General features: G+C 36.7%; 1 protein-coding gene across 1 annotated transcript in view; it reads left to right on the top strand.

Annotated features, from left to right (window-relative positions):
• Positions 1-12,782, top strand: part of LOC140437391 (glutamate receptor ionotropic, kainate glr-3-like) — a 40,095-nt gene that overhangs the window by 5,838 nt on the left and 21,475 nt on the right. Inside the window, exons 2-3 of the mRNA XM_072526896.1 lie at positions 1,466-1,614; positions 9,559-9,812. Coding sequence (XP_072382997.1) covers positions 1,466-1,614; positions 9,559-9,812 — 403 coding nt within the window. The remainder of the gene's footprint in view (positions 1-1,465; positions 1,615-9,558; positions 9,813-12,782) is intronic.

Below are 12,782 nucleotides of genomic sequence, written 5' to 3'. Positions count from 1 at the left end.
TATATTTTTGCTAAGATAATTTTTCGATAAAATACTTACTTTTTGAGTTGTCGCCAACTTAGTATCCAACCTACGTACAACACGCATATCGTTACTTTGGTGGTTTTTAATTATACAAGTAAATGCACATCAGTTTAAGTAAGTTCTGATTTTTTCACGGGATTCTTTTTTTCCTAAGAAAAGAAAGATCTTTTTTGGTTTTTTCTGTTTGTTGTTTTGAGTAATTTTACGCTGATGTTAACACCAACCATTCGAGCTACATATTCTTTAAGTTTATTACTTAATATTCTTTATGTCTGTGTCTTCCAGTTTTAATTAGAGATAATACATTAATGATGTGTATGGACGCGTATACGAAACGTTTTTTAATTTTTTAAGGGATGAAGTAGCATCCAATTTCAACTGACCGATAACTTCCACAAGTACTTCTGTATTATTCTTTATATATATATATATATATATATATATATATATATATATATATATATATAATATATATATGTATATATATATATATATATATATATATATATATATATAGTAAGCTCTTAAATATTGGGGAAATCTGCAAGAAAGACTCTAATGTGTATCAATTGTTTCGCCGAACGTTTTCGCCAAAGAGAATTAATTTGGCTTCTTCAGGGCTGAAAGAGAATAAATATAAATAAATATAAATATATATATATATATATATATATATATATATATATATATATATATATATATATATATATATATATATATATATATATATATATATATATATATACTAGCGGACCAACTCGACATCGAGTTTTTTAAGTTTTTTAAATGAAATTTTTATTTAGCGAGAAAAATATACAATATATACAATGACCGGAAGTAAAAATATTTTTATCAATAACTCAAAAACTATAAATGATAATTTCGTGAACTTACATTTTTGAACTCTACGTTGAATTCTCTATTGATTTGACTAATAAAAACGAAACCAGAAGTCGACCTCAAAACCGGAATGCAATTTTTAGTTCATCAAATGTCGACATGGATATCATTTAGCAGTTAATTTTGCATGCTGATCACGAATCCGGAGTCAGATTTGCCCTATCTTGACGTTTTATGCGCGTTTCGGGTCACTTCCGGTGTCGGATCTCAACCGGAAGTACATATTTAGATTCGTCTCGACGAGACCTTTCGATCCATATATACATTGTGGGGTCTAAAACTTAAAGTAAATTTTAACTTCCGGTCATCTCAAAACCGGAAGTGAATTTTTGTACCAAAAGTATATCTCGACAATCTCATACGTAATACTAATAATATTCCGAAAAAATATTTTAATTATCTAATATGGTTTTTGAGTAAAGTGGTGGACAAGAAAAGGGCTTAGCGTTTTAGTATATAAGATATATATATAAATATATATATATATATATATATATATATATATATATATATATATATATATATGCATATTTGCTTTTAGATTAAAGTAAACGAATATGATGACTTATACGCTCCTGAGCCTGAAGTCCAAGAAAGCTTGTTGATAGCTAAACAGGGCGGATGTCAGTTATACATATTTTTAATTTCCAATGGTCTACAAATGAGAAGACTCCTTAGATTTTGTGATAGGTAATATGTGCGAAATATAAATAACCACAAGTATTGTACGTAAACCAACTTAAAAATTATTATAGAATACCCCTATCTATTGCAGCAAATAAATGAATCATCTTGTACATCCAAATGTTGACTTAAAAGAAATACTTTTTTGAACAAAATGTGAGCTGTTCGACCTTTTCTAAAACAACGTTAAAAATAATTTTATTATCTAAAATATTTATAGGTACCCAAGTCGCATTTTGCATAGTTTAAGAAATTAGAGTGTAGTGCGAAATGTGTCGATCCATTATTATCTACTCTTTTTTTTACACATATTGTTCATTGTTTGTACCATTGACACAGTCTTCATTCTATTAGCAAGATTCGTGACAGAGATAGCAATAATTAAAAGTTTTTTTTGGTTACCCGCGAAACTGACTTCGTGTTATTCATGACGTCACGGTCAACACGCTGCTCGCAGTTCTAGGGTCAAATTGAAGGTTATGTTATGCCACGTCATCATCGAGTTAGAATCTAGATTCTAACTCGATGCGATGCAATTTCGGCAAAGTTAAAGGGATGCGGCATCGGTATTTTTTCTGCGAATTTACCAGGGCATAAAAGGGAAAATGGGGGAAACCATTTTTATTTTATGTTCATTTTGTTTCGATTTAACATACAATAAACAATAATAATACTGGTGTAGCATTTTTTATCCAGGTTTATTGTATTTTACAGAGGTAATAATCGAAATTAAGTGTAAGGAAAAAATAGAAGTTAGTAAAAACATGGTTTAATTAATTTAATTTAATTAATTAATAAAAAACAGGTAAAAAATTAAACAACAGTAAAGCGATATAGGTACATTTTACATTACGAATATGTTCCAGAAATGAACATATCATTTTAAAATATAAAATAAAAATATAGTTCTTTACACTTTTCTTAGTGTAGAATAAGTGAAATATTTACTAATATCAAGTTTGCTCGGGATACCCGACTCATTGGCGCCACAGCCTCTTAAATAGTTTTCACACCTAAATACAAGAGGGGTAATCTTCACTTTTACGCATCAAGTAGTATTTTATTAGTTCGTTCTCAAACATTGCCCTTGAGGCATGTGCATTTTAAAACACTCTCAATTCACGTATAAAATATTTCTCTACGTCTAAATCGGGCATTTTTTTTTCTCATAACGGTTTTCTCTTTCGCGTGTTATAAAGAAAGAATTATTTGATATTGTATAGTCAGCTACGGCCGTGTTGAGGCTTCTCTACTCTAAAAATAGTTAATTATAAGTCGATAAACTAAAAGTTATTTTACTTCTCTGGAGCTATATTTGCTCATATTAACAATCCTTATCCTTCAACGGTCACTGAAGAACCAAACCTATGGAGATACATCCAATCAAAAGTCCTTTGAAGTAAGGCTTGGAATCAAAAGATTTCCAACCCTCGAATGTAGGGAGCCAGTTATAAGGCCCCTTCAGAATATTTCTCAAGAGAACACTGTTTGAAGTTACATTAAGTTATAAGCTATATTAGTTTTGTAATTTTAATTCTTATACTACTGTTGTGAATTTATTAAAAGGTTCAATATTTATAACACTTACGGATTTAATTTATTTCTTTATTTATATTAACTTATCTGACAATAATTTATTATATCCGTACGTACAAATTCGCGAGCGCGGGTCTTGAGTATTAACTGGCCCTCCATATAAAAATGTTGTATTTATATACGAAATCCTGATATACTAGAACAGCATCGAAAGATCGCATTGTCTTGCATCGAAAAATCGAGAAGCATCTAGTTTTGGAGGATTCACCATAATTTGAACCTAGATCCTTCGCCAAATTTCTACAACAAAACAGAATTATTAGTCATCATATATTTAGGCCAGTATATATTTATCGTAACATTGCCCCCCTCTTAAAAGATGGTTCCTCCTGGAACCTTGTCGGGACTGGAACCGGAACTGTATGCTGGTATCGGCAACTGGACCCTCTTTTACAACTTCCAGTTGTATAAAAATGACAAGGGACGGTTTTCTCTCCGCACAAGGTACTTAGCGGATTGCAACAGACTAACACCTGGACTTCGGTGTCTTTGAAGATCTCCTCCACCATATTTCGGATAACCCTCCAATCTAATTGGCGGCACTCCAACTTTGGCATGGCTAACTTTTGCACGTCGGACTCTAGTACGTGCTCTCTCAATTGAAGTAAGGCTTCCCATACATCTCGGTAGGTAGGTTAGTCACGGGCAGTGTCTTTTGTTATCAGGTAGAAAAGGTAACGTGATGCATCTTGGAGTTTCAAGGTTTTACCGGGAGCTGGCACCTGGCATTGCAGTTCTGCAACTCGACCAAACTTCCTTCGAAAGACGGATGCCAACCCTGGTGCGTCTTTGATACTGGCCGGGATGGTGAGGGCCAGCGAGTAGTCATCGGGGAGCGCGAGTAGATCTTGCTTTTCTTCAGTGGTAACACCATGTCTCGCTTTACCGGTACCTCCATAGGCACCCATGAATTCCTCAAACGTGAGGTCAGACACATCGTGGACTTGGTTTACTTCCACTTCTTCATCTACGTCGTGGTCACCTTCGAAAGACGCCAGCCGGTTATGGTGTACTATCATCGGCTTTCCCTTCGGAATCTTGCTTATTCGGTAGATGACATCGTTGATCTTCTCCATAATGAGGTATGGACCTTCCCAAAACTGCTGCAATTTGGGAGAACAACCTTTTCGCTTCTTGGGATTATACAGCCATACTTTGTCATTCTTCTTAAAGCAACCCTTTTCGGCTTGTGTATCGTACCGTTTCTTCATTCTGTCGCTAGCGATCTGAAGGTGGGAACGGACCAACTCATGTACATCGTCCATTCTTCTTCGTAATTCGATCACATAATCTTCACCTGCTACATCTTCTCCAGGTTTACATCCAAACTCGAGATCACAAGGTAGTCGCATTTCGCGTCCGAATAGGACTTTGGCTGGTGTCTGGCCTGTTGATTCGTTAACAGCAGATCTGTAGGCCATTGTGAAGAACGGAAGGTATTGGTCCCAGTCTCGCTGATGATCGGACACCATCTTTGTCAAATACTTGCCAACTGTCCTATTCATTCGTTCTACCATACCATCCGATTGGGGATGATACGCGGTAGTTCTTGTTTTCTTCATGCCTAGTCTATCACATATTCCTTGGAATAGATCGCTTTCGAAGTTCCTGCCTTGGTCACTATGGATCTCCAAAGGCACTCCAAATCGGCTGATATATTCTTGGATCAACTTATCTGCAACGGTGGCGGCCTTCTGGTCTGGAAGTGCGTAAATCTCGACCCACTTAGTGAAGTAATCCATTACTACCAACATGTACTTGCCCCCATTTTCACTTTCTGGAAATGGCCCTGCAATGTCCAAAGCTATTCTTTCAAACGGGCTTCCAACATTATATTGTCTCATAGGAGCTCTCCTTTTCCGGTGAGGCCCGTTACTCGTAGCACAAATAGTACATTTCTTACACCAGTCTTTTACGTCGTCGGAACTGTTCATCCAATAAAACCGTTCCCGAATTCGCTGAAGGGTTTTCCTTACACCAAAATGCCCTCCCGATGGACTGTCGTGTAACTGACGAAGTACTTCGGCTATTCTGCTCTTTGGGATCACCAACTGTCTTCTCTTCTCTGAACCGTCATCATTTTCCAGGACTCGTTTAAGCAAGCCATCTTCGATGATAAATGAGTCCCACTGGGCCCAATACGTCTTAACTACTGAGCATAGGTTTGATATTTCCTGCCAAGGTGGTCGACGGTTTTCCTCTTTCCATTTTCGGATTTTCTGTATAACTGGATCTCTCTCTTGTTCTTCCCTTATCTTAGTAGGCGTCCAGTCGTCGTTGACAATCGTCGTTCTTAGCACTGCTGCTTCCTTGGATTCCGTTTTGTTGCAGTGGGGACACTCTGCTGGGCATGGCCGTCTGGAAAGAGAATCAGCGTTTCTGTGGCTAACTCCGGCTCGGTGCTCAATCTTAAAATCGTATTCTTGGAGTCGTTCGATCCACCTGGCTATCTGACCCTCTGGATTCTTAAACTGCATCAACCACTTAAGGGCGGCATGGTCGGTTCGGATTAAAAACTTCCTTCCATAGAGGTATTGATAGAAGTGCTCTACTGATTTCACTACTGCCAGAAGTTCTCTTCTCGTGACGCAATAATTCCGCTCAGGTTTTGAAAGAACTTTACTAAAATATCCGAGGACTCGTTCCTGTCCTCCTTGAATCTGAGACAGCACTCCTCCAATTCCCACATTACTTGCATCCGTATCTAAGATGAACTCTCCTTCTGGCAGTGGATACCCCAAAATTGGTGCTGTTATTAAATGCTTTTTCAACGTTTCAAAGGCATTTTGGCAGTCTATATCCCAGCGGTATTCTCTTGATTCCTCTGTAAGTCGCGTTAATGGCTTAGCGATATCTGCAAACTTCTTAATAAACCTCCGGTAGTAAGTACATAGTCCAAGAAAACTTCTCACTTGATGTTTGTCAGTTGGTTTTGGCCATTCCTTAATGGAATCGATTTTTCCCTTATCCACGGCCACTCCTTCTTTACTGACTATATGACCCAGATAATTGACTTTACCTTGAAATAGCTGGCACTTCTTGGGGTTTAGCATCAATTGGGCAGCTTTAAGTCGATTAAAAACGTTTTCTAAATTCCTCAAATGATCTTCGAATGTCTCCCCCAAGACGATTATGTCATCTAAATAAACCAGGCATGTTTTCCAAGATAACCCTCTCAACACATTTTCCATAAGCCTCTCAAATGTCGCAGGAGCATTACAGAGTCCAAATGGCATAACGTTGAATTGCCACAATCCAGATCCTGTGGTGAAGGCTGTCTTTTCTTTATCTACTGGGTCCATTTCTACCTGCCAGTATCCAGACTTCAAATCCAAAGTAGAAAACAATTTACTTCCAGCCAATGTGTCCAATGTGTCATCGATCCGAGGCAGAGGATAACTATCTTTCTTGGTAACGTTGTTCAGCAAACGGTAATCCACACAGAACCTCGTCGTTCCGTCTTTCTTCTTAACCAGGACCACCGGAGAGACCCATGGGCTCGTAGAAGGTTCTATCACCCCGTCTTTCTTCATTTCCTGAACAATCGTTTCAGCTTCCTCTCTTTTCGCCTGTGGTAATCGTCGAGCTGTTTGACGAATTGGCTTAGCATTACCAGTATCAATTTTATGCTTAACAACCGTAGTTCTTCCCGTCTTTCCTCCTTTCGGTACGAAAATATCACGATACTGCCGAAGAAATTCCCTTAATTTCCTTTTCTCCATCTGATTTAGAGACTGTCCTGCAACTGCAACCATTTGGTCGAATTTATCGTTGGAATTATCAGATGTTGTCGCCTGACGGATTATGGATGTCACAGGTACACAAGTTCCTACTTTTGTCTCTTTCTTTATGGTCACTGGGTAGTCGTTGACATTGATAAGTCTCACAGGAATTTCCTTAGCCGAAGTCACCAATTCCTTTCCAATTATGATTCCACGGCCAACCTCATCGTCGTGGTTCCAAGGCTCCATCATAACAGGTCTCCCTTCGTCCACAAATCCCTGTAGCCGCGCTACTATGATCGTTTCGCTTCTCGCAGGCACGACTGTATCTTCTGTAATGGCTGCTTGCACAGTGTTATCATTATGTGGATGGAGAAATACCTCCTCGTTGCCAACTTTGATTACCTTATTCTTAAAATCCAATTGGAATCCATGCATATTCATTACGTCCATTCCTAATATAACATCCTCTTCGATGTCAGCAACTATAACAGTATGGACGAACTTTTCTGCTCCAATTCCCAATTGTACCTGGATTTCTCCATGAATGTTGGCATTTTCACCTGTAGCGGTCCGAAGTCGCAACCTCGTTGGTAACAGTTTCTTTCGGCTGTTTATAACTGTCGGGCGTATAATGGTTCTGGTCGCTCCGGTATCCACCAACAACGTATGCTTTTTACCATTTATGTCTCCATCTACATATACACTATCTTCACGACATTTCAAAGAAGCTATTAGTATGAGAGGGTCTTTGGAAGAGTTCCGGGTCGAAGCTGCCTCCCTAAGGTTGACTCGTTCTGGTTTTCCTGATGGTGAGTTTCTTGATTTTATGGTCTTCTTTTTCTTGCATGTCATGCTTTTCATCAAATTAAAGAGCTGGTCAAGTTTATCTTCGTCTCCTTCCTCTTTTACAGTCCTAACTTTACTGTACCCGCCAGAGGCCTGCGTAGCTGACTCGTATTCGAGGGCGGCGGATAAGACATCAACCAGCGTTTTGTGACGAGCTAATCGCAGTGTTCTCTGCATTTCATGATCACGAAGACCATCAATAAACGTTTGAACGGCCAATTTTTCCATCATGTCTTCGGGAGCTGTTGGATAAGCATATCGTACTAATCTGGCAATATCTACCTCATATTCTTGAAGAGCCTCATCTTTCTTCTGTCTACGATTTTTAAGCTGTGACTGATATACATGCTCCAAATGTTCGTGGCCATATCGCATATTTAACCTCTTCTTCAGTTGTTCGAAATCATCGGTCTCCTCTACGGCTATGGTCTGAAGCACATCTAAGGCATCTCCTCGAAGGGCGATAGTCAGGTTTACAGCCTTTTCTTTTTCAGACCATCCATTTGCTCTTGCGGCTGATTCGAACTGTTTCATGTAGTTGTTCCATGATGATTTTCCGTCGAAAGTTGGGACTTTAACATGAATAGAACCTCCACTTCCTTCAAATTTCGGCCGTGTCTCCAACTTAAATTTCGTCTCGTCTTCTTTTATCTCCACTGTAATCGGATTGTTACCTCTCTCTGCTGTCCCTGTTTCCTCCATCTTCTTTTCCATCTCTTTCCATATCTTTTCTTCGAAGGCTAACATATCGGCAGCAACTTGGTTTTTTAATGAAGATATTCTATCGTCCAGGGCAGACATCTCAGAAGTGACTTTAGAGATTTCCGAAGAGATGTTAGCAGAGACTTTGCTTTCCAGCGAAGAAATCTCGTTAGAAACTTTGTCTTCCAACGAAGCGATGTCGCCGGAAATTTTCGAAATCGACGAGAGGACAGCATCATGTTTGTCTTCAAATATATAAGTCTCTGGATCTAGTCCTTCTTCTAGCAAAGCGTTCTTTAGTCGTTGGACTAACTCAGCCTTTTTTCCGGTAGAAGCTAATTCTCTGTCTTCAAGATGTCTTCTTAAATTAGTCACTGTCAGCTCATAAATCGTAGCCATTTTCACAATTTATTTTATATTCACTTGTATTATTATTATAAGTCTAATTTATGTTCGACCCCACACCTGACACCATTTGTTGTGAATTTATTAAAAGGTTCAATATTTATAACACTTACGGATTTAATTTATTTCTTTATTTATATTAACTTATCTGACAATAATTTATTATATCCGTACGTACAAATTCGCGAGCGCGGGTCTTGAGTATTAACTGGCCCTCCATATAAAAATGTTGTATTTATATACGAAATCCTGATATACTAGAACAGCATCGAAAGATCGCATTGTCTTGCATCGAAAAATCGAGAAGCATCTAGTTTTGGAGGATTCACCATAATTTGAACCTAGATCCTTCGCCAAATTTCTACAACAAAACAGAATTATTAGTCATCATATATTTAGGCCAGTATATATTTATCGTAACACTACATACTTCTAACTACTAAGAACCCTTCATGAAATACTGAAATAATGACCAATTACCACTTCTTTTAATGATGAAAGTTAAAAAGCAACAAAATAAAAAGTTTACCAGAGCTATTATTTTTTCTTCAGGTATTTTAGCAATTCTTCTCTATCTCACATTTATCATATGTATATTTCTGAGATATCTTTTTGACCTTCTTTAGCATACTACAAATGTGATTATAATGGATAAAAAAGAAAAAAAGTTTTTTAGGTATCGCGCTCTATCAACATTAGCCAAGTTTGTTCTGCTTTTCGATCGCCGCTTATTTGATAAAGAACTTCTATATCTCTGGAAAAGAATAATAAATGTAGTTTTTATAAAAAAACACGAAGGAAGAAGTACTACTAATCCAGAACATAATTTTGCTTGGTTTGAAATTACAACTGTTCCGTATCCCTCACCCGTTGGTAACATTCTGGTTCCAAGAAGACTTGATATTTGGGCTAAATCCAAATTTCGTAAAGGTAAGAAAAATGGTTCATTATTTACAGTATAACATATGTTTCGAGCAGGGCCGCCGCTACCATGTGTGCCAAGTGTGCATCGCACACGGGCGGCCAACAATAGGGGCGGCCAAGAGCAGTCCACTGATGATAATACTTTTTTAAAACGAAAAAAAATTCAAATAATTAAATAATAATGATTCAGATAATTCTGTGAACTCTAATATTCCAAACAATAATTATTCAGTACGTGGATAATACTAAAATGCATTTCATTTATCACGTATACTTCTTTTTTTCCTCCTAATCTAAAAAAAATGTCAGAAAATATTGTTTATTGTATGAACTGCCTCCCTTTTGCAGGTACAGTCATAAAGCAGTTTCAGGAATACTTTTTAATTTAAAGCGGCTGGCGGCTTTCGGACTTCAGTTATTTGGGATTTCACACGTAGATACTTTACAAGAATTTAGGCAAGTCGTTGTAAAGTTTCTGTTATAATATTGTTCCTATGGTTATATATGTCTATGTTTATAGATGGGTTATTATGTCTTATGTTCAGTCTTAGTTGAGAATTCGATGAATTTGGACACGCTTTTGATAAACGATTTTGTTTGTAAAATATAGTAGTGTATTCTTTTGAACAGTAGGTACTGTATTTCGAAGTATCGTCGAGATCAGAGCAATTTTATTCGTATACGCGTTACGACTACATATTATTTAGACAAACATTATTTGGAAAACTTATTTGAAGTGTTTTTGGATTTATTTTGTTAAATTCGCCCAGTTTCGTTCTTAAGTGATAATTTTAAAATGTCCAAAAGAAAACGACTTTCAGGTTTTCAATATAGAAAAATAAAAGAGGCAAAAACTGATGAGAAAAAAAAACTTAGCGGTGCACTGGAATCATTTTTGATGAAAAACATACACGAAAATATAGAAGACTCCTGCGGATAGAGACGGAGGATTTGATGACAATAATAGCTATAGTGCGAGTGCTGATGCTGAAACGCCTGAACCTAAAACCACCAACCAAGACAGAAGAATTAATGTTCCAGTTAATCTGGACTGCAGTGTAGGAAGCTCCAGCATATACTTGGTTTCAAATGATCCCGGAAAATGGCCTGCAAATATAAATCCAAGTAAAGTTCAATTTGTTGTTGAAAATTTTCCTCAGCAAATTACAAAAATTAACTTCCCCAAAGATTCAAATAGGAAATTTTCAGAAACTTATTATTATCGCACAGTCTAAATCACTATTCTAAATGTTCAAGTAAGTATTTATCTATTTACAATTTATTATTGTTATGTTATGCATCTTCTGCACATTTCTTTAAATAATAGTATGTATGTCTAAAGTGTTGGAAGGGGGGCGGCAAATATTAATTTGCACACGGGCGGCCAATACCTTAGCGGCGGCCCTGGTTTCGAGGTTAGTTATTTTATAAATATTTGGTTTAAACTATGTAATGGATAAACGCTTCGATGGCGCCGTTGTAAGAACATGAACTTAGAATTTTTGTCGGATTAGTACAAGCCCGTTCAGAGGTACCGGTTTTTAGAATAACTGGAACACATTTTGGAGGAGGGAAAACTTATCACCGTTCACTGAATCTTATACTATATAATTAAAATAAAATGAAGGAACAAACATGAGATAAAAATATAAGAATTTGTCATAATAAAAGGTTGGGTAGTGCTTCGAAAAGTTATATTTAAAAGCGTTGTTAAAACTTTATGTTTATGTTTATCATATTTTTTATATTTACCAGCTCAATCTCTAGCGCATCATTGCGGAACTTCTAAGACAGTTCCAACAGCCCACGTCTGTTTGTGTAGTTTTAGCGCTGCAGGCCTAGACCAAGATCCAAGTCAACATCACTGCCCATGGAGTCTAATCTCTAAAAATAGTTTTGACCTCACACAAAGTCATAAGCTTACTCACCTGGATCGATCATTTTGACCTGATTAAACTGGACAATCACCAATCCAAAAACTTGTCAACCTCTGATAGGCCAAAAGATACAGGGAACCTGTGAAGGCGTTTCGTTCTCCTTCGTTGTAGTTGTTATTTAAGTCTTCCAGTGAATATGCCGACAAACAAAAAACATATACCATGATTAAGTAGGAGTTGAGATGTTACTCTGCTACGAGTAGCCTAACTTGACTGACATCCTCAGTAAAGGATATCCAAAAAAGTAGACTAAATTTGAATGTGAGAGGTGGCATTCGGATTTTTGCAGAAATAGTTAGGTTAACTTACTAGTTAGCAATAACAATTGACTTATCCTCCCTCTCAAATAGGTCGGGAACATTAATAAAAAGATTAAAATATTTTAAAATTACTAAAAATATCGATTTATTTTCTACTTTCCTTGCTTATAACTTTAAAAGAATATATTTTGGAGCAAAGTCGTAAAAAAATTATATAGCGACAATTAAATTTTCTATAAGATAAGGCTGGTTAAAAATATTTTAATTTATTACCGTTGCTGCAAAATAGCAATAAATACAAAAAAGAGAGGTAAACAAGCCTTTTTTATTCAACGTTTTTCAACCACTTAGATTACTCTTAGGACCTTCATAATTCGTCTAGAAAATCTTTATAACATAGTAAAACAGTCCTCTAAATTTCATTAAAATCGATTTACTTTAAATATTTTTTTTAATTGAATTTTTTAAAACTTTTGCTCAACAAAAACTAAAACATATAGAAGTTTGCCAATTGTTTTACTGATAAAAATATACCTACTTAACCTATCTAATGTACTTTATGGAATTAAAATCGGATTTTCCATTTTAAACTCCATTCTTCTACGTCGTCTAGCGCTGTTTGTAAGTTGTTTACCGCTATGTCTACATTTCTGTGTTTGGCCGCTATCGCTGTGTCGTCGGCATAGAAGCTTAGTAGAGTACCTGGTGTTCTGTCTGCTGTGTATATTGTGTACAGTAGAGGTAACAGTACCGCTCCCTGTGGCACTCCAGCCTCCGGG

This window comes from Diabrotica undecimpunctata, chromosome 3 (assembly GCF_040954645.1).
Source record: "Diabrotica undecimpunctata isolate CICGRU chromosome 3, icDiaUnde3, whole genome shotgun sequence".
NCBI lineage: Eukaryota > Metazoa > Arthropoda > Insecta > Coleoptera > Chrysomelidae > Diabrotica > Diabrotica undecimpunctata.
This window is presented reverse-complemented; position numbering and strand designations above follow the sequence as displayed.